The sequence below is a fragment of the Oreochromis aureus genome, linkage group 4 (assembly GCF_013358895.1).
Source record: "Oreochromis aureus strain Israel breed Guangdong linkage group 4, ZZ_aureus, whole genome shotgun sequence".
NCBI classification, from domain to species: domain Eukaryota; kingdom Metazoa; phylum Chordata; class Actinopteri; order Cichliformes; family Cichlidae; genus Oreochromis; species Oreochromis aureus.
The window spans coordinates 8,917,277-8,940,988 of record NC_052945.1 but is presented as its reverse complement, the minus strand read 5'-3'; the positions used below and the strand labels follow the sequence as shown (position 1 = coordinate 8,940,988).

At 39.7% G+C, this 23,712-nt stretch overlaps 3 protein-coding genes across 3 annotated transcripts in view; all 3 read left to right on the top strand.

Moving 5' to 3' along the window:
* Nucleotides 1-6,828, top strand: part of aclya (ATP citrate lyase a) — a 38,970-nt gene extending 32,142 nt beyond the window's left edge. The window contains exons 10-28 of the mRNA XM_039611330.1: nt 27-88; nt 187-304; nt 431-585; nt 1,223-1,316; nt 1,680-1,821; nt 1,966-2,134; nt 2,216-2,320; nt 2,417-2,613; nt 2,686-2,767; nt 2,855-2,965; nt 3,079-3,206; nt 3,300-3,393; nt 3,490-3,644; nt 3,734-3,884; nt 3,992-4,135; nt 4,356-4,469; nt 4,987-5,069; nt 5,280-5,356; nt 5,450-6,828. Of these exons, the coding sequence (XP_039467264.1) occupies nt 27-88; nt 187-304; nt 431-585; nt 1,223-1,316; nt 1,680-1,821; nt 1,966-2,134; nt 2,216-2,320; nt 2,417-2,613; nt 2,686-2,767; nt 2,855-2,965; nt 3,079-3,206; nt 3,300-3,393; nt 3,490-3,644; nt 3,734-3,884; nt 3,992-4,135; nt 4,356-4,469; nt 4,987-5,069; nt 5,280-5,356; nt 5,450-5,544 (2,276 nt within the window). The 3' untranslated portion in view covers nt 5,545-6,828. The remainder of the gene's footprint in view (nt 1-26; nt 89-186; nt 305-430; nt 586-1,222; nt 1,317-1,679; nt 1,822-1,965; nt 2,135-2,215; nt 2,321-2,416; nt 2,614-2,685; nt 2,768-2,854; nt 2,966-3,078; nt 3,207-3,299; nt 3,394-3,489; nt 3,645-3,733; nt 3,885-3,991; nt 4,136-4,355; nt 4,470-4,986; nt 5,070-5,279; nt 5,357-5,449) is intronic.
* A 3,981-nt stretch (nt 6,829-10,809) lies between these two features.
* On the top strand, nt 10,810-14,696 carry LOC116330976 (kelch-like protein 11). Its single transcript, XM_031753468.2, has 2 exons — nt 10,810-11,386; nt 11,592-14,696. The coding sequence occupies exons 1-2, from the start codon at nt 10,923-10,925 to the stop codon at nt 13,174-13,176; spliced, it is 2,049 nt and encodes a 682-aa protein (XP_031609328.1). The 5' UTR covers nt 10,810-10,922; the 3' UTR covers nt 13,177-14,696.
* A 1,903-nt stretch (nt 14,697-16,599) lies between these two features.
* LOC116330979 (cytosolic 5'-nucleotidase 3-like) lies at nt 16,600-23,130 on the top strand. Its single transcript, XM_031753470.2, has 9 exons — nt 16,600-17,156; nt 18,135-18,227; nt 18,324-18,393; nt 20,544-20,590; nt 21,707-21,792; nt 21,868-21,957; nt 22,052-22,214; nt 22,297-22,497; nt 22,570-23,130. The coding sequence occupies exons 1-9, from the start codon at nt 17,016-17,018 to the stop codon at nt 22,672-22,674; spliced, it is 996 nt and encodes a 331-aa protein (XP_031609330.1). The 5' UTR covers nt 16,600-17,015; the 3' UTR covers nt 22,675-23,130.
* Nucleotides 23,131-23,712: the final 582 nt, after the last annotated feature.

Below are 23,712 nucleotides of genomic sequence, written 5' to 3'. Positions count from 1 at the left end.
ATTATTCCCATATTAATGTGTTCCAGGGAAGGTTTTGATCATCGGAGGAAGCATTGCCAACTTCACAAATGTTGCAGCAACATTTAAGGTACAGTGTGCATTTTGTTTACATGGTGTTAATAATATATCAATATTTCTTATTTAATATCATGTGTTAATTGAGCATCTCTGTCCTTTTGGACAAAGGGAATTGTTCGGGCTATCAGAGATTATCAGGAGCCACTGAAGGAGCATGAAGTCACTATTTTTGTGCGACGTGGAGGCCCCAACTACCAGGAAGGTCTAAGAGTGATGGGAGAAGTTGGTATGTTTTTCCTGATATGTTGTAAATTTAGGCTTCATATTGTATTCTATCAATGTAGTCTTGAGACTAAGCACCTGCCAGCTGTTACAAACCACAGTTAATTCGACTCTGGACCTTTCTCCACAGGAAAGACCACTGGCATCCCAATTCATGTCTTTGGCACAGAAACCCACATGACTGCCATTGTTGGCATGGCGCTGGGCCACAGGCCAATTGCCAACTTGCCTCCTATTGCTGCCCACACTGCCAATTTCCTCCTCAACTCCAACAGCAGCACATCGGTATGACACGCACTGGCCCGATAAACCATCAAGATATTCTTGCATATCACTGTGAAGTGTATTTACATCAATCAGTTTCCTCAAATGTAGGTTACATGCCACAGCCTCTGTTTCAGTCACTATTATCTTGTCCTCATAGTGAACCAGATTAAACAGTTCCCTCCACTGCTCTTATATAAAGAGCAGTGCAGGGATCTGTGGGCTGCTCTAGTTGTGAGGCTGCAGTCGGATGTGCAAGGTTGTAGCCCGCTGCTCGAGGCATCCATTAAAAATGTGCAGTGCAAGATTTCAGCAAAGGAAGTGCGTGTGTGTGTGCATGTGTGTTTGTCTTTGCTTCAGATGTGCACTACAACAGAAGAACAAAGTGAAATGAAATATGAATTGTCCTACTGGGAATTGGTGTGAATAAATATGAAGTACTGGGAAACTGGGGTCATCAACAAAAACAATTTTTAATGGATTTCCAGGACACATGCACATCAAGTGCACGTGATCTCAACTCATCCAGCGGCTTTACCGTTTATCACAGCTGAAGCAGATAATTTCTCAACTAGGCTGTCCTTACTGAGAAACCTTTTTTTTGGGACATGCAAGGGTAAAAAAAGGTCCTTTTTTCTTCTTTTTTTATATTTTCTAGACACCAGCATCCAGCAGGACTGCTTCTTTCTCTGAAAACAAAGGCAAAGTTGAGAGTTCACCGGCAAAGAAGCCTAAAACTGGAGCCCCCGTTGGTGAGAAACACACCGACCACGAGACTACACAATAAATGCCAAAACCTTTCTGTTTGTCATTCTTGCATCCATCACTGGATAGTAGGTAAAGGCGTTTTATGTATGCACAGTTGACTATAGGTGTTAAAGCGCCCTCTGTGGTCAGCAATAGGTGTCTGCAAAAACTATTTCCATATTGAACTATTTCCATGTTTCCACTTTCAAATTTCATTTTCATATTTTCCAAACTCTGGGAGAAAATGGAGGTGACAGTGTTTTAATACAAGGACTCACATATCGATTTTCTTTTTTTTTTTATGTCCAATTTTATTTAAACAGTGTTAACAGTGCCACCAGTATCTAAGAGTTTTTCTTTCTCTGTAGGAAAGGCAACTACCCTCTTTACTAAACACACAAAGTCAATAGTGTGGGGCATGCAGACTCGGGCAGTACAGGGCATGCTGGACTTTGACTATGTCTGCTCCAGAGATGAGCCATCTGTCGCAGCTATGGTCTACCCATTCACGTAAGTATGCTGCGCCTGTCCTCTTTAGTTTGTGTCTGCTCTCAGTGTAATGCCCGTTTACTGTAAGATAACTGTAAGAACCTCTGAGACTACTGTACTGTTTTTACTGTTTCTTATATGTGTTTCTTGTTGGCTGCCTTCCAGTGGAGACCACAAACAGAAGTTCTACTGGGGACATAAAGAGATCCTCCTCCCTGTGTATAAGAACATGAGCGATGCCATGAAGAAGCATCCAGATGTAGATGTGCTCATCAACTTTGCCTCTTTGCGCTCAGCCTTTGATAGCACCATAGAGACCATGCAGTACCCACAGGTACCCAGCTGCAGCATCTGTGGCCTATAAAAACTTTAAAAAGGGCTTCACGGTTAAGCATTTCTCTTTGTTTGTCTTCAGATTCGCACCATTGCCATCATTGCTGAGGGAATCCCTGAAGCCCACACGAGGAAACTTATCAAGACAGCAGATGAGAAGGGTGTCACAATCATTGGACCAGCAACTGTTAGTTTTTCTTCACCTCTTATGAGATTTTACCAGATCTTTCTGTTTTGTTGTTGTTTAATTTAAGTAAACCACCTTTTGTTTTGTTTTGTCCAGGTTGGAGGAATCAAGCCAGGCTGTTTCAAGATCGGGAACACGGGAGGCATGCTGGATAACATCCTCGCCTCCAAGCTGTATCGCCCAGGAAGCGTGGCCTATGTGTCCCGATCAGGCGGCATGTCCAATGAACTTAACAATATAATCTCCCGCACCACTGATGGTGTATTTGAAGGCGTGGCCATTGGTGGGGATAGGTACGTATGTGCTTTTTGGCTCTGAATTTAAATGTGGTTTGAGCTGGGACATAATTCATAATTCTTCTTCAGATACCCAGCCTCTGTGTTTACTGACCATGTGCTGCGCTACCAAGACACTCCTGGAGTAAAGATGATTGTCGTACTGGGAGAGGTGAGGAGTAAACCATCACACACTGGTGCTCGGAGCTTTAAACTGTTGCTGCCTGCTAAATTCTGACTGTCTGTGCCCTTGTAACAGATTGGTGGCACAGAGGAATACAGGATCTGCCAAGCTATCAAACAGGGCAGAATCACAAAGCCAGTTGTGTGCTGGTGTATTGGCACCTGTGCCACTATGTTCTCCTCAGAGGTAAGAGGGCAGATTTAGGGTCTGATGCATATTAAGCAGATGAGTAATGAGACATTCCAGAAATTAATTGCTGCTTTAATTGTGTTCTTCGATGTGTTACACAATGTGTTCAGGTTCAGTTTGGCCACGCAGGAGCTTGTGCCAACCAGGCCTCTGAGACAGCAGTAGCTAAGAACAAAGCTCTGAAGGAAGCTGGTGCATTTGTCCCTAAAAGCTTTGATGAGCTTGGGGAGATCATCAAGTCAGTGCATGTTCATGAGGGGGGTTTTTAATATTCTTATGCAGCAATTCTTGATCTAAATTTAATGTTTTTGTGTTATTTTTAATTTTGCAGATCCGTATATGATGACCTTGTTGCGAAGGGAGTTATTCAGCCAGCTGAAGAGTTGCCTCCTCCCACTGTACCAATGGATTACTCGTGGGCAAGAGTGAGTATGCCAGAAAGAATGACTTTTTAAGAGCAGAGCTTTTAAAGGGAGAGATGGCAGTTGTTTTTCATTTTTCTCATTATTTTTGCCTTTCAGGAGCTCGGTCTGATCCGTAAGCCAGCTTCTTTCATGACCAGTATCTGTGACGAGAGAGGTCAGGAGCTCATTTATGCTGGCATGCCCATCACTGAGGTCTTCAAGTCAGAAATGGGTCTCGGAGGCACTCTGGGGCTGCTTTGGTTCCAGAGGAGGTCAGGCTCTTAACCCAGCCATAAATAGCTCCGGAGAAATCTTTGAACTATGCAACCTTTTTATGATGTTTCATAATCTTTGTGTGCAGGTTGCCGAGGTATGCCTGCCAGTTCATCGAAATGTGTCTAATGGTGACTGCGGATCACGGCCCTGCTGTTTCTGGTGCACACAACACTATTGTCTGTGCCCGAGCTGGCAAAGACCTCATCTCCAGCCTCACCTCTGGCCTTCTCACCATTGTAAGACACCCACACCTGTCTTTGATCTATTTACTTGATTTATATAGCTATAAAACTCATTCACCTAAATGTAATCTATGTCTTTCTTCTTGTAATTTTTTTTTTAGGGTGACCGTTTTGGAGGCGCTTTGGATGCTGCAGCAAAGCAGTTCAGCAAAGCATTTGATAGTGGCATGTTGCCCATGGAATTTGTGAACAAGATGAAGAAAGATGGCAAGCTGATCATGGGCATTGGACACCGAGTCAAGTCGGTGAGTACCATGGCTACTTAACGTGTGAGCATCTGATACAGCATCATGTTATTCTGGCAATTTAGCTACTTTAGAAAAACTAAGTATTTAAAAATACAAGAAATATAGGTGTGCACCATATCTAATAATTCTTATATGATGGGCTAATACTGATGGAGGAAGACAACAATTTTGACTGAGGAGAAGAGATGTTGAAATTGAATTATCTGTGCTTTTTCAGATTAACAATCCAGACATGAGAGTCCAGATCTTAAAGGACTTTGTGAAGCAGCATTTTCCTTCCACACAGCTGCTGGACTATGCTCTGGAAGTAGAGAAAATCACCACCTCTAAGGTAAGTTTGGAATAGCTTTTAGAAAGCAACTCATTTCTTACACTATAGGGGACTTACTCTAATTATTTCAAAATCCAAAATGTTGGACTCCACCAAAGTAGCTTTGCATGATTCACAGTTCAAAATAATCTTTATCATCCAGGGCCTTGGTGCTGCCAGTTCATCGTCTCTCTGAAACAAGTAATTTTAGCTCTTCACTTTTAACGTCATAATCACTTTAAGCGGAACTTCGTCTAATTGGCTGTCTCCATAAACAATGAAATTAGGGATATCACCTGTTTTTTCATGTCTGTATCCAGCAAAGAGCAGAAAAAACTGAAGCTGAATGTTTAGAGCCGTCTCAGCGTTTGGCTAACACAGATTATACTGACATATGCTAATGTCATTATTTGAAACACTGGCCATGTTTAATATGAGTATTTATCATTGCAATAGTGTATATATAGAGAGAGGGAAAATAATGAAGGGTATGAAAAGTCCACTTGTAATGATTTTATGCTGTGCTCGTGTTACCTAGAAACCCAACTTGATCCTGAATGTGGATGGCTTCATTGGTGTGGCTTTTGTGGACTTGCTCAGGACTTGTGGTGGATTTACACGGTGAGCCAGTTTCTCTTTAAAATTTAAACCAGGTTTCTCTTAAGAACAGCATTTTAACTAGAATTAATGGATGGCATTGTTTTTCTTCCACAACTTTTATTAAAAAGCCTTACAGCTTTTTAATAAGGCTGTAAGGCTGTTGGGATTATGTGACAGAAGCATACATATATTATTAAAAAACCTTTTTCCCTGTCTATCACACATTGACAGGGATGAAGCAGATGAGTTTGTGGAAATTGGTGCTCTGAATGGCATCTTTGTCTTGGGTCGCAGTATGGGATTCATTGGTGAGTTGTCTCCGTGTATGGTAATGTCTGCCAGACAGCAAACACTTCTACTTTGTAATGATAACCAATCTTTCTTTTATATATCTCCTTAAGGACACTACCTGGATCAGAAGAGGCTGAAACAGGGTCTGTATCGCCACCCTTGGGATGACATCTCATATGTACTCCCAGAGCACATGTCTATGTAAACAGAGGGACTAAACCGTATAGCAGCAGCTTTTTGGTCCCTCACCCTGCCATCAGTACCCCCTGTGCATACTGTGACATCATCTCAAATCAGTGTCATAACATAGGGAAGATGTTACGATTAATATAGCTGTAAATGCCAAGTGGTGGAAAGAATTTAGTTCTGGAAACCTGTCAGCGCTGCTCACATGATTAATATATAACCTGCTAAACTGTGAACCTTCAGTCTTAAAATGTGTTTTGGAGAGCAATCGGACGAGGTATACAGTCGAGGAAGTAAACAGAAAGTTACTGATGACTAGAGAAGTACTGTTGTTTACCCCCAAATACTACATCATTATATTAAAGTAGCATGTGTGTCTGTGCGACAGTGTTTCATGTTTCTGTGCTGCTCTCTTCACTGTGCCATTTACTACAAGAGGTGAACATGTAGTGCAATAATTCCTATATAATATCACAACATACTGTACATCAGATCTTTATTTGTGTACATATGAATTAATAATGAACTAACCAAATGGTACAAGAATGTTATAATTTGTATTTTCTGTACTGCCTTTGACACAGTAGTAATGAGTGATACTTGTAGTCTGCTTACTGTGGGTGATGGGACCATTTTTATGAGTCATTCCTAGCAGGTGCTGCCATTTGCAATGCACAGGAAATGTTCTCTCCCAGCTGGTACAACATGAGGGAGTATTTTTTGAAAGCATTAAAATGGTCAAATAATGTTATTAGTCATAAGAACAACAAATATGTAATTAGTGGGGTTTTTTGTTTTGTTTTGTTTTGTTTTTCCTCTTACCTGGTTATTTAAGAGGGTACCATTGCATATGATAAATGAGACACAGTGAGTAACAAAAAGCTAAATTATTAATAAAAATATCTTTGTGCCAGCACAATTGGGGTTAAATAAAATGTATTATTTTTGTACAATTAATGAGGTATGGTTTTTATTCATTCTGATTTTTAATTCTTCTGAGTGCAGTTTTAAAGGTTGTTTCATGCCTGATGTGAAAAATCTTTTCAGAATGACTGAACTTCTTTAGAAAAAAAAAAGGTCCAAAAGGGTATCTATATGTGGCAGGCATCACCAGTGTTATCGTTATGCAGTTGTGGTTAAAAAGTGTATCAAATCTGTGGGAAACCAGAAACGTGTTTTCAGTGTCTTCATGTTTTTTGTTTTTTTTTATCTTTGAGTGTGGGCTAAGTGTTCCTGTGTACTGATTTGTTGTATGTTGATAACGGTATAATTAAGTACATTAAAATGTAATCATTAAAATGTATCAATGCATGTGTTTGTCTTTATTCACAAGGGGGCGCCAGAACCCCACGGGATTAGTGTCTCCTCCAGGAACCGTTGGGATCGTTCTCTTGTTTAGTCTTAAGAGCTAAAAAGAAAGGAACCGGATTTCTTTACCTTTGTGAAAACCTTAACATCTAAACGTAAAGAAGTCCAGTATCCTTCTGTTTTTAAGCTGTTGAGAGCTATAATCTTTTCCGTTGCGACCGCCCCAGAAAGGGTGGCGGTGTTGCAATTTATGTAAAAAGTAAATTCCATGTTACTGTTGATTCATCTGTATCTGTTTGTAAACAGTTTGAACTTCTTGCACTCAAGCTCCAACTTTTCAAGGGCTATTTTATTACCATTGTGGGCTGTTATAGACCCCCCTCGGCTAGTAGCGAGGCTTTAGTTTCATTTAGTGAAAAACTGTCTACTTTAAATTTTAATGAAATTGTGCTGGCCGGAGATTTCAACTGGGACTGGTTGTCCTCTGCCTCAGACAGTTTTAAATCCATGTGTGATTCATATAATCTCACACAACTAATTTACAGCACAACTCGTCCAAATCTTAAATGCCCAGAAAAACCATCACTTATTGATTTATTTTTAACTAATATGCCGTATAAATATTCTCACACTGGGGTTTTTGCAAATGATATCAGTGATCACTGTGTGGTAGCTGTAGTGAGGCAATCGAAGCTCCCAAAATCAAGGCCACAAATATTTTTTAAACGAGATTTTAAGCATTTCTGTGAGCAAGCTTTCTTTCATGATTTATGGGACTATAACTGGAATAGAATCTACCTGATAACTGATCTTGAGCTGGCATGGAATTATTTTTATGACACTTTTATCAAAATTATAAATAAACATGCCCCCATGCGCAAATTTAGAGTAAAATGCAGAAACAACCCTTGGTTTTCTCCTCAGCTCTCCAGTCTACTGAAAAAAAGGGATGCTGCCTGGGCTAAGGCCAGAAAAACTAAATCCGAAGCGGATTGGCTGATTTTTAGACAGCTCGGAAACCGTTCAACTTCCTTAATTAAAAAGGCCAAATCAGAATTCTATCTTTCAAAAACTACTAAACATTTGAACGATCCTAAAAAATTCTGGAAAATAATAAAATCTTCTTATGGGGACATAACTACAAATGAGATGCCAACTTTTGTTGTAAAAGACTCCTGCACTTTAACAGAGAAATGTGACATTCTAAACAGCTTTAATGAGCATTTTGTTTCTTCAGGATCTCTATTTGAATCTTTATATCCAGATTTAAAACAACTTAATCAACAAGAGGCTCTCTCTGCAACCGCTCAAACTGAATCTGTGGTCCAACCCTTCAGTTTTTCTCCACTAAATGATTTTGAGGTCCATAGGGCTTTAAATCTGTTGGATCTAAATAAATCTGCAGGACCAGATCAACTTGATCCCTGTTTTCTTAAGTTGGCTGCAGATTTTATAGCAGAACCAATAACTTACATTTTTAATCTTAGCCTCTCGAACAGTGAGATCCCTGTAATATGGAAATCTGCCTATGTTCTCCCTTTGCTGAAAGGAGGTGATCCTTCAGATGTTAATAACTACAGGCCCATATCTAAATTGTGTGTTCTAGCAAAAGTTCTAGAAAAGTTCATTAGTGAACAACTGAAAGACTTTTTGGACAAAAATTCAGTTCTTTCCCAACATCAGTCAGGATTCAGAAAACAACACAGCACAATAACTGCTGCTATTAAAGTGGTTAATGACATCATTGATTCAATGGACTGCAAAAAATACTGTGCTGCTCTTTTTCTTGACTTGTCAAAGGCTTTTGATACAGTTGACCATGCTATTTTATTAAATAGACTAAACAATATTGGTCTATCTGTAAATGCTGTAAGTTGGTTTTCAAATTACTTGTCAGCAAGAAAACAGTGTGTCCATGCTGCTGGGTCTTCTTCCTCTTTTCTCCCAGTATCCAAAGGAGTTCCGCAGGGCTCCATATTAGGGCCATTGCTATTTTCTCTTTACATAAACAACCTTTGTGATAATTTGTCAAATGCAGCATTTCATCTTTATGCAGATGATACAATTATTTATTGTTCATCCCCTTCAGTAGCACAATCTCTGCAATTTCTGCAGTCTGCCTTTGATGTCGTTCAGTCCCATTTAACTCAACTTAAGTTGGTGTTAAATCCAGAGAAATCCAAGTTCATGTTATTCTCAAATGGCAAAGAGTTGTTAGCTACGTCTCCTAATATTAAAACAATTCAAGGAACTGAAATTGAAATGGTCACATCTTACAAGTATCTAGGGATCATTATAGATCAGAATTTGTCATTTAAAACTCACATTCAAAGGCTTGTGTCAAAGTTAAAACTAAAACTAGGTTACTTTTTTAGAAATCAATCCTGTTTCTCCCTCCAAGTGAGAAAACACTTGATTCATGCAACTTTTTTACCTTTATTGGATTATGGTGACCTGCTTTTTATGAATGCACCTGCCCACTACCTAAAGAGGTTGGATACTGTGTACCATTGTGCTTTACGTTTTATTACTGGCTATGGAAATCGTGTACATCATTGTTCTTTGTATGCTGCTGCTAAATGTCCATCTTTGCATATTCGCAGACTCTCCCATTGGTTGATCTTTATCTATAAATCTCTCCTTGGGCTGGTTCCATCTTATTTATGTGTTTATATGTGTAAAAACCACAACCAATACAGCCTTCGTTCGCACAATATCATACAATTGATTGTCCCAAAAATCAGAACAGAATTGGGGAAAAAGGCTTTTAAATATGCTGCCCCTGCTTCCTGGAATAATCTGCAGAAGGAACTGAAATTATCAGAATTGGTTACCTTGGGAGAGTTTAAGTCTGTCTTAAAGGAACGAGAGAACAGCTCTTTTACTCAGTGTGATTGTTTTTAATGTACTCTTAATTTGATCTGTTATTGTATATTTTACACATGTTGGTATGGGATATTGTATTTGTTTTAAATGTTATATACCTATGTGGTATGTGACTTTTGTTGCCATGATGCCAGGTCTCTCTTGGAAATGAGATTTTAAATCTCAATGAGATTTTTACCTGAATAAATAAAGGACTAATAAATAAAATATTCTGAAGCCACTGACTGGACAACGGCTGAATTCTCCCAGTTATGAAGTAAAATGTTATACAAAAAGAAAAATCTACAATCCGGGATAGCATTTACTTCTTAAAAATCACTCCAGCTGTTTTGAGGTAAATTTGAGGTTCCCACGTGTAGACAGGGTTATGAACGTCTCGATGTATTGTGAGGCAAACGCAGTTACAGCATGACCTGATATAGGTAGCTATACAACAAGGTAGCGTCACTGTGCATTTGAGGGAATTAGGTATTTTACTGCCCTGTATAATCACTGCGATTTTACTTGCTTTGCGTTGCTGTTGAGAGTTAATTGTTTCGCCTTTAGATGTAATTCTCAAATCAAAGACATATTATTAGACGGGGACGTTTTTGTTTCAGACAAATGCATTGAACGGCTTTCATATCCAGTGCAAACGCACAATGTTAAAGTGATTACAGAGATATTTGGTGTATTTACGACGTGCTTGCTCTGAGCCTGCAGACTGAAACCACGTTAATTATGTTTTCCTTTCCATGTGTAGACAGGTGGGAACGGCCGCTGGCACGCCTTTTACTCAGTGCGCATGTCAGTGACTCTTGTTTATTTACAAAAAATAACACTTTAAACTTAATGTATGACAGTACATGTTAAAAAAAGGCCACAAATTTTTTGCCTATTGTATTAAATAATTGAAAATGTATCCATTCGTGTCCTGTGTGTTAAATGCTATCATGTGCTGAACACGACAGAACCCTAAAACTAACATTAAAAATAACCTCTTTTTTATTTTAAACTAAGGTCTTTTCTTCTAAAATTAATCTTAAAGTTGAAAAGGGGGTGATTTGAAGTGGCCTTTTTAGAGTAAACCGTCCCCTTTACGCCCCGGAAGTGACGCAACGAATACGAAACGCACTTCATTGTTCTCCGCTTATATGTCTCCTCCGTTCCTTAGCTAGTTTACTTCATTTCCCACCACTGCTCACCTCCAGCGCTGGCAGTAGAATGGCAGCGGCGGCACCCAACCCGGAGGACTCCACCAGGAGCAGCGGTAGCAGCGGCACCAGCACGCCCAGTGCGCTTGCTGGAGACGGAGACGCAGAAGAGGCCGAGGAATTCACCTCGTCTTCCCACTGCTCGGAGCTTTCGCGGCGGCAGAACGAACAGAGAAAGCAGGGCTTGTTCTGCGACGTGACGCTGGCCTTCAGCAGCGGGGCGGCCACGGGCAGCGTCCAGAGCTGTGAGTTTTCAGCCCACAGGTCTGTCCTGGCTGCGGCCACCGACTACTTCACCCCGCTGCTGGGGGGACAGTTTTCCGAGTCCTTGTCCGGACGGGTGGAGATGAAGGAGTGGAGCTCAGAGCTGGGGCCGGACCCCGAGACGGTGGAGAGTGTTATCCAATATATGTATACGGGAGAAATACGCGTCAGTACCTGCAATGTGCATGAAGTTCTGGAGCTGGCTGATAGGTATGATCAGTTTAATATCGCATCTTTTCTTTTTTCTTTCATCAGAAAGATGAATTAACTCTGCAAGCTATGCATTGAGCCTTCCGTAGAAGTATTGTTTTTGCGCACTGCTTGCAGAAAGAAGAGTAAACAGAATGCTGTTATGTAGTTGGCAGGAAATTTCATTGTCTAATCTTTACTGTATTTCCTTTGTTTACTTTGTCAGGTTCCTGCTGCTGCAGCTGAAAGATTTCTGTGGAGAGTTCCTTAAGAAGAAGCTGAGTCTGACCAACTGTGTGGCCGTCCACAGCTTGGCTCACATGTACACCCTGGACCAGCTGGCTCTGCGGGCTGCAGACATGATCCGCCGCAACTTCCACAAGGTTATCCAGGATGAGGAGTTCTACACGCTCCCCTTTCACCTGGTTCGTGACTGGCTATCAGATGCAGAGATAACAGTGGATTCTGAGGAAGTGCTTTTTGAGGCTGTGGTAAAGTGGGTGCAGAAGAACCCAGAGGAGAGAAGCCGCTATTTTGAAGAGCTGTTTCGTCTCCTGAGGCTGCCCCAGATCAAGCCCACCTACCTGACCAGGGTGGTGAAAAATGAACGACTGGTGGCATCCAACGAGGCCTGCCTGCGGCTGGTGTCGGAGGCAGTAGAGGGCCATGCTATTAGATTTGAAAACCTCAAGTCTGCTGATATGGAGTTCTGGTCTTCGCACATGGCCTCCTTTCAGCCTCGCTTTGGCCAAAATATGGACGTTATCATGGTAGTAGGTGGAGTTTCAGAGGGAGGCGACTACCTTAGCGAATGTGTGGGCTACTTTATTTATGAGGACCGTTGGGTCAATCTGCCTCACATCCATAACCATCTGGATGGCCACGCCATCGCTGCCACAGAGTCCCACGTCTATGTAGCTGGTTCTATGGAGCCAGGCTTCGCTAAGACCGTGGAACGTTACAACCCTAATCGTAACACCTGGGAGCAGGTGAGCAACTTGACCACACGCAAGCACTCTTTTGGCCTGACTTGCATTAAGGATATCTTATACAGCATTGGTGGCCATGGCAACTTCAGCCCGGGTTTCAAGGATGTCAGTGTGTATGAGCCAGAGCAGGACAAGTGGCACAATCTGGAATCTGCTCCCAAAATCCTGCGAGACGTGAAGGCAGTGAGTGTGGAGGACCGCTATGTGTATGTCACGGCACGCACACCCGTCGATACGGATAATGAGGACGGATTGAAGACTGTGACCACTCGTTATGACACAGAGAGTCGCCAGTGGCAGGATGTTGACTCCCTGCCTCTTATTGACAACTACTGTATCTTCCAGATGGCTGTGGCATCCACTAACTTCTACCACACAGCCTCCTGCTGTCCTAAAAGCTACACAGTTCGGGATGAGGTTGCCAGGCAGAAGATTAGTGTGCGCATCTCTGATGAGATCCTAGAAAGCCTTCCACCAGAGGTAACCAGCATTGAGGGTGCTGCAATCTGCCACTTTGATGAGGATGTTTTCATCATCGGGGGCTGGAAGAACAGCGACGATGTAGACAAGCAGTACCGCAAGGAGGCCTACCGTTACTGCGCCGAGAGGAAGCGATGGATGCTGCTGCCACCCATGCCTCAGCCTCGTTGTCGAGCTACTGCCTGCCACGTCCGCATCCCGTACCGCTTCCTGTATGGCTGCCAGCGGTACCCCATGCCCCAGAATCTGGCCCGCCAGCGAGATCGCATGCAGCAGATGCAGCAGCTTCACCGGCGCACCCTCACCCTGCGCCGGCAGCTCCAGTCGCAGATAGAGTGTTGAACTGTCCACTGTGACTTTGTCCGAAGATTTCCTGCGAACCCCTATTTCAATGCAGCTACCATTGTCCTCCACCCTGAGTCATTCACTAAAGCAGGTCCTGTTGCTCTCGTCCTGGATTTCATTAATCTGAACTGTGTGTCATCAGCTTTCATGCTGTGCTTGTGTTATTGGCTCATTTGTGGAAAGCCATGAAATATGTGGGCAGGTGTGTGCTGTCCTGCTGGTGGTCTGTGAGGAGGGATGTGATTATAAATATGTGAATAAGAGTGTTATAGTGCAGCCAACAACTAAATATCTGTTAGCCATTTATGTTGTTAAAGAGGCTGTTTATCTCTTTATACGTAAATAGTATAAAAGCTGTATATGTATACATTTCTATGGATATTTTACATTCCTTTATTGTATTGGAAGACAACGTGGCATTAGTAATAATTGCATTCCTGCATTCTTAATGAACTCTCATTCCATTGTAACACTGTGACAATCGGTCCAAACCCCAACTTATATCTTAACTGCTCTGTTACTACGGCTTTGCTTGTTACTGTACAGGCACAACAACTAAATATGAATTAACACGAGGAGGTTGTTAATCATAAAATCCTGTAGACTAGTTGTAGACAGTTGTATATTTATGTCACTTTTCTTGCTCATGTAACAGTAGTAATGTTTTTCCAAGTTTCTGACGAGGTGAAAAGATGAGAGGACCGTAATATCCCAAAATATGTGATAAGATGCAATGAAATCATTCCTTTGAGTAAGCTAACATTGAAACAACCTGCTCTGCAACTGCATTAAGGACCAATCAGCAGCAGCAGCTTAATCATTCCTTTTTTTTTGCAGTTTGGTTATCTATTGCCCAGTGCATTCCCATTCATTCAATAAAGACGTATTTAATCTTTATGTACGAGTGTGGGAGTATGTGTTTGGTTATCACTCTGCAAAGAATGGGAAAAGCTTCTGTGGAACGCCACTTTTTAGCTTCGAGAGTCTTTAAAAAGTTGCCATTGCACTTTGACTTGTTTTGTTTATTTCATATCAGACGAGCTGATTGTATATTGCAAAGGCTTTGTTTTAGCTGTCTTGCAGTCAGTGAGATTTAATCTTCTTGGAAACAACAATGTTATCATTGCTGGTGGATTAGTTTCCAACATTAAATGTCTTGTAAAAGTTTGGTGCATATTGGAGTTCTGTCTGTCGGAAGACTCCTTTTACCCGCCAAAGAGACGTAGAAATGAGACAAAAACGGAATAAAACTTTAAAACAAAAGGGATTGTTTTATGAATGTGTTGTGACTGACATTCAGAAATACCCACTCAAGCAGCGCTAATTATAGCAGTATAGGGTTACGGAGCTAAGAAATGATATTCATTTCCACTTTATGACCTAACATAAATGGCACTGCAAATATTAACTGAAATAAGCTATGTAATTTGCTTTGCATGTGATAGTCAAGACTTTGTGTCCTTGGATGTATGAAATGCTAATGTCATCTCTTGAAATTAAAGTTGTTTTGTAAGACATTTGCTTGCATTGCATTATTGGAACGTGTACAGTCCAAAAGTCTGTTATTTTAGTTGACAGAGAGCTATGCACTTTTTAACAAAATGTAGGAAACATTGCAGTATTGGTTTTTCTTTTGGCATCTTAAGAAGGGAAATCACATATCATTTATGCAAGGAAAACAGTTCAATCATGTAGCATGAATATTCTAACACAATGTTAAATTACTGGTAATTTTTTTGCTTGGTTTCAACAAGAAGTTACACCCTGAAAGCCTGTCACTGTGCCATTTAATCCGCAATATTATAACCATTTTAACAACACGTAGTGAAGTTCATATTTCAGTCTCCTATTTAACATTAACGCGTACTATTTACCACGTAAAATAGTCACCAAAAAATCTCGACAGTTACGACAACACTGGTGTTTCAGATTAAGTGGTGTCTCAGATTCGCTGGTGACAGTCAAACAGATGTGTCGTACACTTCTTTAGGAGCTACTAACGACCAACCGGGAAATAAATCTATAAATATTTCGTCTTTACAAATGCATTTATTTGCCTTTTGATTTTTTAACACGACCTAACAGTCTGTTTTAATTTATTTTGGATAATAAAAAAAGGGTGCTAGCTTAGCTGGTGGCCGCGCCGATGCCTGTTCATATACTGTTTGGAAAACGTTATTGTCATCATTATTCTCCCCACAAACTATAATTTGATTTCAGGATGGTCGGCACTACAACTAAAGCATATACTTTATATTATCTGCACTCAGATGGAGGGGATGTGATTCCGCTCGTGCTGTGTGACAGTCCAACCAGATTAACCTGTGACACCAGCATCTGGACTAAATCACGTCCTAGAAGAATTCCTGTTTCATGTTCAATACATCAGACAAGACCTCTGCAACTGTCGGTGTTTTGTGTAGTGTGTATTCCCATTTTATTCTATTTAGGATGTTTTAATAAATTTATTCACAAAACAGAAACCAATTGATTTTAGCAGAATGTGAAGCTGTTAACAGTAATGCAGTATTACAATTCTGCTGGACATGGAATACATTTACAGTTTTTGTTTCTTCTAATACCTTTGTACTTTCTACTCCTTATATTTACTGACTATTTCACGTCACCACAGGATTTACCCACAACAAACTGATTTCAGTTTAATAGTGTATTCATCAACAGCGCTTACTTCATATGACTGATGTAGAGATGAAAGAGATGAAAAAGGCAAAACAACAACAAGCAAACAGGCATGTAATTTATGAATTATTTAGAGCATGATGCTCTAGTTGAGAATGGGAGGATGATTAATATAACTGAGATAAGTTCATATTTCCTTGAATTCATGTTATCCCTTTATTACTTGACATGAGGTTCAGTTACAGGTACAAAAATAGCTGGCAGAAATGTTCTTTAAGGCACTCTTTGTCTTTCTGCCCTCTTTTCAGAGCTTGTACTTTTTCCATTTTAATTTTATCTTTTACAATAACAGTTTTTAATACTGTACTATGCCATCTGTAATGAGAGGAATATAAATCTCCAGTTCACACTTATCTATTAACATCACCTCTCTGATAGTTTTTTAGAATATGAATATAGTTTTAACTCAGACTCTGATGTTATCCTTGGAGCAGCTAAAGTATATCCCCCAACTTACTCTATTACTATGCCAGTAAAATCATTCTGAAGATAGCAAACTGAGAATAAACGCGTGATTATTTTAAAAATGTATTGTGTAGTTTATCTGTAAAGAAGCAGTGCATAAAACACTGACAGTTGCAGAAGTCATGTCTGATCTCTATTGAATATGAAACAGAAATTCTTCATTTGCCGAACAGTTTAACGTTGATGAAATTATGAACAGGCATCATTAGAGTCTTCTGCATCCCTCTTTCACGTTGCAGCGTGGGAACGTAACCTCTTAGAACGCGCATGCTCTTTCTGTCAAAGGCAATGCGATATCGCGGACAGCTGTGATGTTGTGTTAGAAAAACAAAAAATAGCAAAGGAATTCAAGACGAAACAGAGCTGCTGTTGCTAGCACCGATCATTTTGCCGTGTAGAATAAATAATAAGCGTATACTGACAGCTCAGTAGGGGGCTTAAAAAAAAAATCTGACTTAACGGATTTTTCGTGAAGAGGATGTACCTGTGAACGCAACTCTCGTGAGACTCTGGGAGACTGAACATGGCGGCATACACTAGCTAGAACCTAAACAAAACTTCTGATCTACCTACAAGACTAGTCTCTCTTCAAAACTCTGGAATCTCCACCATTTCCTGAACTGGGTGAATAGGAAGACTTCATTGACGTCTTTTTTAACCGGATTTTCACCATGAGGAAAAACAAGAACAAACGTCAACCTGCCAAACGTAAAGTTGCCAGTCAAACACAAAACTCGAAAAGACCTCGTAGTGATTCACCAAAAAGGACAGAAAGTCCTCAATTGACACCATTCGAGATTTTCTTCAAAGAGGTGAGCGATGCCCACTTATCAATAGAAAATAAAGTTTCCGCATTTGATACCAGACTCTCGCTAATTGAAATGTTACACAGAGATTCAACGCTGTGACCGTCGGTCGAGACTCTCACAGTCCAGCTAACCTTAGGATAGAGAATAAAATCAGACTGAAATCCAAACAGGATGATCGCGAGAGTTAAAATATATGACTTCAAACTGTGAAAAACCAATCCCCACCACCACCAATATGAGTACCCATTCTAACCCCCCACTGGTGATGTGGCAAGTGGCAAGGAGTGTAAGACTTTCGTTTCGTTATGTTTGTTTGTTTTGTTTTCGTAATTATCTTTTTTATTTCATTTGTTTTTCATTCATTTATTGTTAATTCTCATTTTACCCTTGGCTCCTCCTCCTAATAATACAGTATGGGACTTAAGCAGGTGCACAGGAAGTTATGAACACACACATTTCATTTCAAATACAAGGACTCTTGCCTGCCTCATGTATTTCCGACTTATCTTTTTATTTAGTATTTGATATGTTATTTCAATTGTCTATACCGCGTTTTGTTTAAAATAAAATACATTGTAAATAGAGTTAATTAATTGAAAATACAGCTTAAAAAATGTATTTTTTTTCACAAATCCTTCAAGCATACTTCTATACTGGTTAGTTTTTTTTTCCAGCTAGCTAAAGCCAGAGAAAGTCTATGGCTAAGGAGTGTTAGTGTTAACATGCTACTGCTTTCTCCTATGAATGCTTTTGTTCATATGAAAACTGCAGAGTCAGCATTAATCCTGCAGCATTGTCCGTGTTTGATACTCACCAGTCAGGGGATTAAAAACCTGATTTTAGCACCTATCCTGCTGGACTGGTGTTTATCGCACTACTGTCAATTAAATTTAGCCAAACTCTGAGCTTTACACATGTTATAATCAGCACCTGGACTTCACCTCACCATCTGTCTCATCAACATATATTCTGCCTGCACAGATTGAAAAGTTCTCCAAGCTGCACATGAAGGACCGTGACAGGGTACAAGAGATCCTGCAGTCCATGCAGAAGGCTGGCTCCAAAACCCTGCAGGTATCCACATCACTCACTCCTCTTATAAACATATTCAGCCCTGTATGAAAATAGAATATTATTTCTTTCATGATTTTTATCTTGTTTTTGGTCCAGGTGATCTCAGATTTTGACATGACCCTTACAAGATTTGAATACAATGGGAAAAGATGCCCCACTTGTCATAGTGAGTACACTCAAAGTACAACAAACTACATATAATAACTTGAATGTTCAGTATTTGCAGGGGTAGTGTGTTTATGAACTACACTGACATACAGTGGGTTTACAGACCCAAAACCATCTAAAAGAATGCTCTTTATAAGCACGATTTCCAAGCAAGGGTGGTGTAATAAAAACCACTGGAGGGCAACATTTACATATCAAGAACAAAAGGTGAGACAAAAGGTGTTGAAGATTGTCAGGCAGTCTGCTCCATGGGGTGCCAGTATCTAGAGACTCAGACAACAATTACAAAGGGTGAAAGGCTCTAGACAAGTAACAAGATCAAGGTTCACACATTCCAAAGTAAAATGGTGATCAGGACCGAATGAGGAACTTCCTACTCTGGTTAGCATTTAGTTGGGACTCAGATTGATGAATCAAAATGAACATACTATCGGCATTACTCTATCTTTTCCATTCTATTCCCCATGTGATCTCAGACACACAGTTTGCAGTGCTTACCAAATGTATTAGATGACCTTTCATAAAAACAAGAAAACACAAATGCTTTAGAATTCTATTAAAAACGTATATCAACTAAATAAATGAAATGACAAACTGAAATAATGTCTTTATATATATGCTGTATACTGGACCTCTCTGGCTTAACTATGTGGGCAACTGCGAATTTCAGCCAAATGGTCAAAGATAAAGTAAAATATTGAGACACAAGATTTCTTGTATTTTCTTTTAAAGAGGATCTAGCAAAGGTATAAATCAAAGCAATGGTATAAATCTGAATCACCAAGCCTTAAACAACAAATGGACATTATTCATTGCATCTTTGTAATGGAAAAGTTTAACGTTAGTCTGAGATTCAGAGGAGAAATCTTGATTAGAGAAAGGGGGAGACTGTTTTGTTTTTCTTAAAGACTTTTATGCAGGAAACTCCAGGGAAAGGGGACGGAACAGAAGGGGTAACAGATACAAGTGGAGGTTTCTCTATTTACATAAGGAGAAGAATAGACACAAAAGCCTGGTGAATGACCATGGGGGTACCAGTATTTAGAGACTAAGACAATAGTGATAAAAGACAAGGTGTGAAAGAGTCTAGACAGGTGACAAAATCAAGGTTAACACCTTCCAAGCTAAAGTGGTGATAAGGAATGGAGAGAATAAAAAGCCTCTACAGGGGACTGTTTGCATTTAACGACATGGTATTAACATTAAAATGGTGAGAAACTGATTGCCTCAGTTTTCAGCAGGTCTCCTGCCGGGTAGAGATCTTGTAACTGTGAAAGCCATGGGTCTGTCTGTAACTCCTCTTCCAATATGGATGACGACTTCTTGGGAGACAATAGAGAGAAAGGGTGCCACTCAGGAATGCTTTGCATCCATTTGGAGTGGCACTTTTGTCATTATAGGAGGATAAGAGGACAAAAGCCATGCCAGCAAAAAGCCCCCCATAGCTTTTCATTCAGATATGTACTTTGTGTGTACGCCACACATGCATTTGAAAACATGTTGAGAATGAAAGATAATACCACCATATCTACACTTATTACACCACTGAATTCATCTTTGTGCATTCATCTTTGTAGTGAGGGGTTTGAAAACCTCAGGCCACTTAACCCAGTTAGTGGATGATGAGATTTTTAATGGAATGGAATCAAGCCTATATTGGATAAACTGAAGGTGAAGTTTAGGGTAACTCTGGATCAGGATGTAGGGTAGGTTGGTCTTGTGATCTCTACCACATATGTCCTTGATCAGTAATAGTAGACTCGATCAGGCACTGACTCATGGTTAATAATAGAAAAAATGCTAATGCTAAAGTCGTATATACTGGTGTATTTCCTGTAGATCTAAATGTAGAAGTCACTTAGTTGTTGCCATCTGTTCCTTAACAATAAACTCTCATACAAACTGAATTAGCTTTTTTTCCACTCTTTCTATCTTCATATAAAATTAGAATTATTTGAGCCTACTCAGTATTTTTATACGTTTCACAGAGCACAATTCAGTGTCGACTGCTTCATTTGTCGTGTCTCTCTTTAATCATTCGGGGTCTTTAAAATGTTTTTATTTGTCAGCTGTTTGTAGTTTGAGGTCGCCATGCATATAAAAGGTTTTGGCTGAAAGACACATGACTATCATTTTGTGTATTTACAGATATTCTTGAAAGGAGTGATGCCATCTCCAGTGATTGCAAAAAAAAGGTAGGAAAAACTTCTAGTTTACTATTGAATATATTTCTTTTATAGTGCTTTTATATTAATACTGCATGTTTTAATACAGTGTCCACTTCAAAACAGCATTATATATTAGAGTTTTCTCCCAAATTGTTGTGTGGTGGGAGAAATGGAAACATGCAGTCAACAACCGTGACTTTCCCTTCTAATCAGTTTTGTGTAAATATTATCAGGAAAACATGCTGCACATTAAAAATATGTTCCATTTTCCACTGAATGTCCTTCTGGTGTGTGGTGAATTGCGAAGGCTATCGGGGTAAAATGAAGCTGTTTATCCAGATGTTTGCAAATCTTAAGTAATATGTTGAATATATTAAGTAAGGTTTATTTTACAGTGTCTTTCAACAATAAAAATCACAAAGTGGTTTACGGTACAGAATAAGAAGAAACCGTAACAATTTAAAATCATGACAGACTGTTAAGCGTTAGAAAGGTATTAGTAAGTACTTAATTAAAATACTACTTAAATTAATCCGCCTTAGTATGTCATTTATGAATGCAGATGTAGATTTTTATTCTTGATTTATAAGCTCATATATAACATGTTCATGGTATCTTTTACAAAGTTTAAGTGATTAACAAAATCATTTTATGCCTAACTATATATATATTTAATAATTATGATGCAAGCTCATCGTTTGTGAGTGTGATGAGAGCATTCAGAGATATTGGTTTTAAAACTGACAGCTAGTTAAAGAATGTGGCGTGAAAGGAAAAAGGATGATTTTTCACCAATACATGATGGATGTTATTAGATACAGGCATTCCGGTATTTCTTGTGTCAAATAAAAGTTGGCTTACTGTATCCAGAAGGCGAATAAATAGAATATTTGTTCAGTGCTCTGGTGGGTAAGCTGGTCAACACTCTGGACTGAGCAGGGGAAAAAAAATTTCCAGCCTTGCATATGAATAATAAAAATAAAGTATGTAATGATTATTGAATATAAACTGAAGGCTTTGTCCCTATTCATTCATACAGGGGGTTTAAAATAACACTCCAAATAACTATCCAGAGACTTGCCAATTGTAAAGAATTGTGATAATTGCTGATCAGTTTTTATAAAACTGTCATGTCCTCTACAGCTGCAGGAGCTGCTCGACAAATACTACCCCATAGAGATCGACTCTACGCTGTCAGTAGAGGAGAAGCTGCCTCTTATGGTGGAGTGGTGAGTGTGTAAACAGAGCTATGACTTGTGTTTAACAGTGTTGGAAGGGTATTTATTAACTTGACTGTATCTCAGGTGGACAAAGGCTCACGAGTTGCTGGTGAATCAGAAAATTAAGAAAGCCGGGTTAGCAAAGGCGGTGAAGGACTCTGAAGCCAAGCTGAGGTACGAGCATCACTGAAGACCTGTTTAGTTCTTGAATGTTGAAAACATTTTTGTAATGCAGCTAATGTGGATTCTTTTTCATTTCTTTTAACAGGGACGGCTACCAGTATTTCTTCGACCACCTGAATGAGCACAGCATCCCCCTGCTCATCTTCTCTGCTGGAATAGGAGACATCCTGGAAGAGGTGATACGCCAGACTGAGGTCTTCCACCCAAATGTCAAGGTCATCTCCAACTACATGGACTTTGATGAGTCTGTGAGTAGCCACACCACATTACTATAACCTGACCTCCACTCAGGCATTTAAATAAAAAATTTGACTTGATCTGTTTGCACAGGGGGTGCTGAAGGCTTTCAAAGGAGAACTGATTCACATCTACAATAAAAAGGAAGGTGCGCTGCTCAACACCGGACATTTCCAGGAGCTGCGCACGCGGACAAATGTGCTACTACTGGGAGACTCTCTAGGGGATCTGAACATGGCTGATGGAGTGCAGGACATGGAGAACATCCTCAAGATCGGCTTCCTTAATGACAAGGTCAGCAAAAAGCATGCACGCAGTTATGCTCACTAAATCGATTTGATACTTATCTATTTTTAATTTCCACAGGTGGAGGAGAGGAAACAATCATACCTGGACTCATATGACATTGTGCTGATAAAGGATGAAACCTTAGACGTTCCAAATGCAGTTATTCGCTTTCTCACTGAGTAATTGGACTGTGACAGCCCTGCGGTAGGCCACCTACCTCAGCTGATAGCTGCAGCCTAAAAGCTGCATGTGTGTGTCTACTGTTCAAACTTTGACATAAATGGCGGTACTTAGTATTTGCTCTGAAAACGACGTCCATTCTCTTACAAAAAAGCTCCTTTTCAGTGAATTGTAATCTGAAAGCAGACACTGTTTTTAGCACTGCAGTGCCATCTTGTGGTGGACTGTGGGTAAATACATTTAGGAATAGGGAAAGAAAAAATATAAAACATATTTCTATATTTAGAGTCAGTAATTTGTAATAACTATTACATTGAAATTATGAGAATATTAGCAAGAAATACAATAAAAGTAAATAAAGTAGTTATTTTTTGTTACAAATTTTGAACTTTAGGTTCAAAATTTGAATCTGATGCTTTCTGTCTGGGTCTGGAATTAAAAAAAAAATAAAAAAATTAAGCTGCTGCTTCTTTCTTCGGCTCCTGCCTTTAGAAGTCATTACAGTGGTCGTCATCTCAACTTTGCCTCTCTAACTTCATCTCCAAACTTCTCTTACCAAACCATACATCATAGTAGGTCTCAATACTATGTTTAATCCATTCACTCCGATGATGTCCTGTCACAAATCACACCTGACACTTTTCTCCACCAACTCCATCCTGCCTACACTCTCTTGTTCACCTCTCTCATCCCTTAACTCAAAGTAAGTGTTAAGAAGAGCTGGTTGCCATAATAATGGTTTACAGTGAGTTGATGGGTAGTTTATCAACATTACTGAGTACTTGTTCAGGTAAATCATGCAGATTATATGCTTTATACAAAATATATTACAGTTTGCAAAAGGTTGGGCAATATCGGTGCAAATGTTAGATTTGTTTTGGGTTCCAGCACATGTAGGTATGGAAGGAAGTTTAGGATATTGACATATTGGCAAAATAGCCACTGAAATTACAATGTTTTGATTTAGAGAGAGCATTATGCAAAGTTGACGGGAGCATTATAAATAATCAAATCACAAGAATATGGCAGTGAAAAAGAAAG

Coding starts and splice junctions, on each gene's coding strand:
- LOC116330976 (XM_031753468.2), top strand. CDS start 10,923: ATGGCAGCGGCGGCACCCAACCCGGAGGACTCCACCAGGAGCAGCGGT. Junction 11,387..11,591: donor GTTCTGGAGCTGGCTGATAG/GTATGATCAGTT, acceptor TTACTTTGTCAG/GTTCCTGCTGCTGCAGCTGA.
- LOC116330979 (XM_031753470.2), top strand. CDS start 17,016: ATGAGGAAAAACAAGAACAAACGTCAACCTGCCAAACGTAAAGTTGCC. Junction 18,228..18,323: donor CTGGCTCCAAAACCCTGCAG/GTATCCACATCA, acceptor TTTTTGGTCCAG/GTGATCTCAGATTTTGACAT. Junction 20,591..21,706: donor CCAGTGATTGCAAAAAAAAG/GTAGGAAAAACT, acceptor TGTCCTCTACAG/CTGCAGGAGCTGCTCGACAA.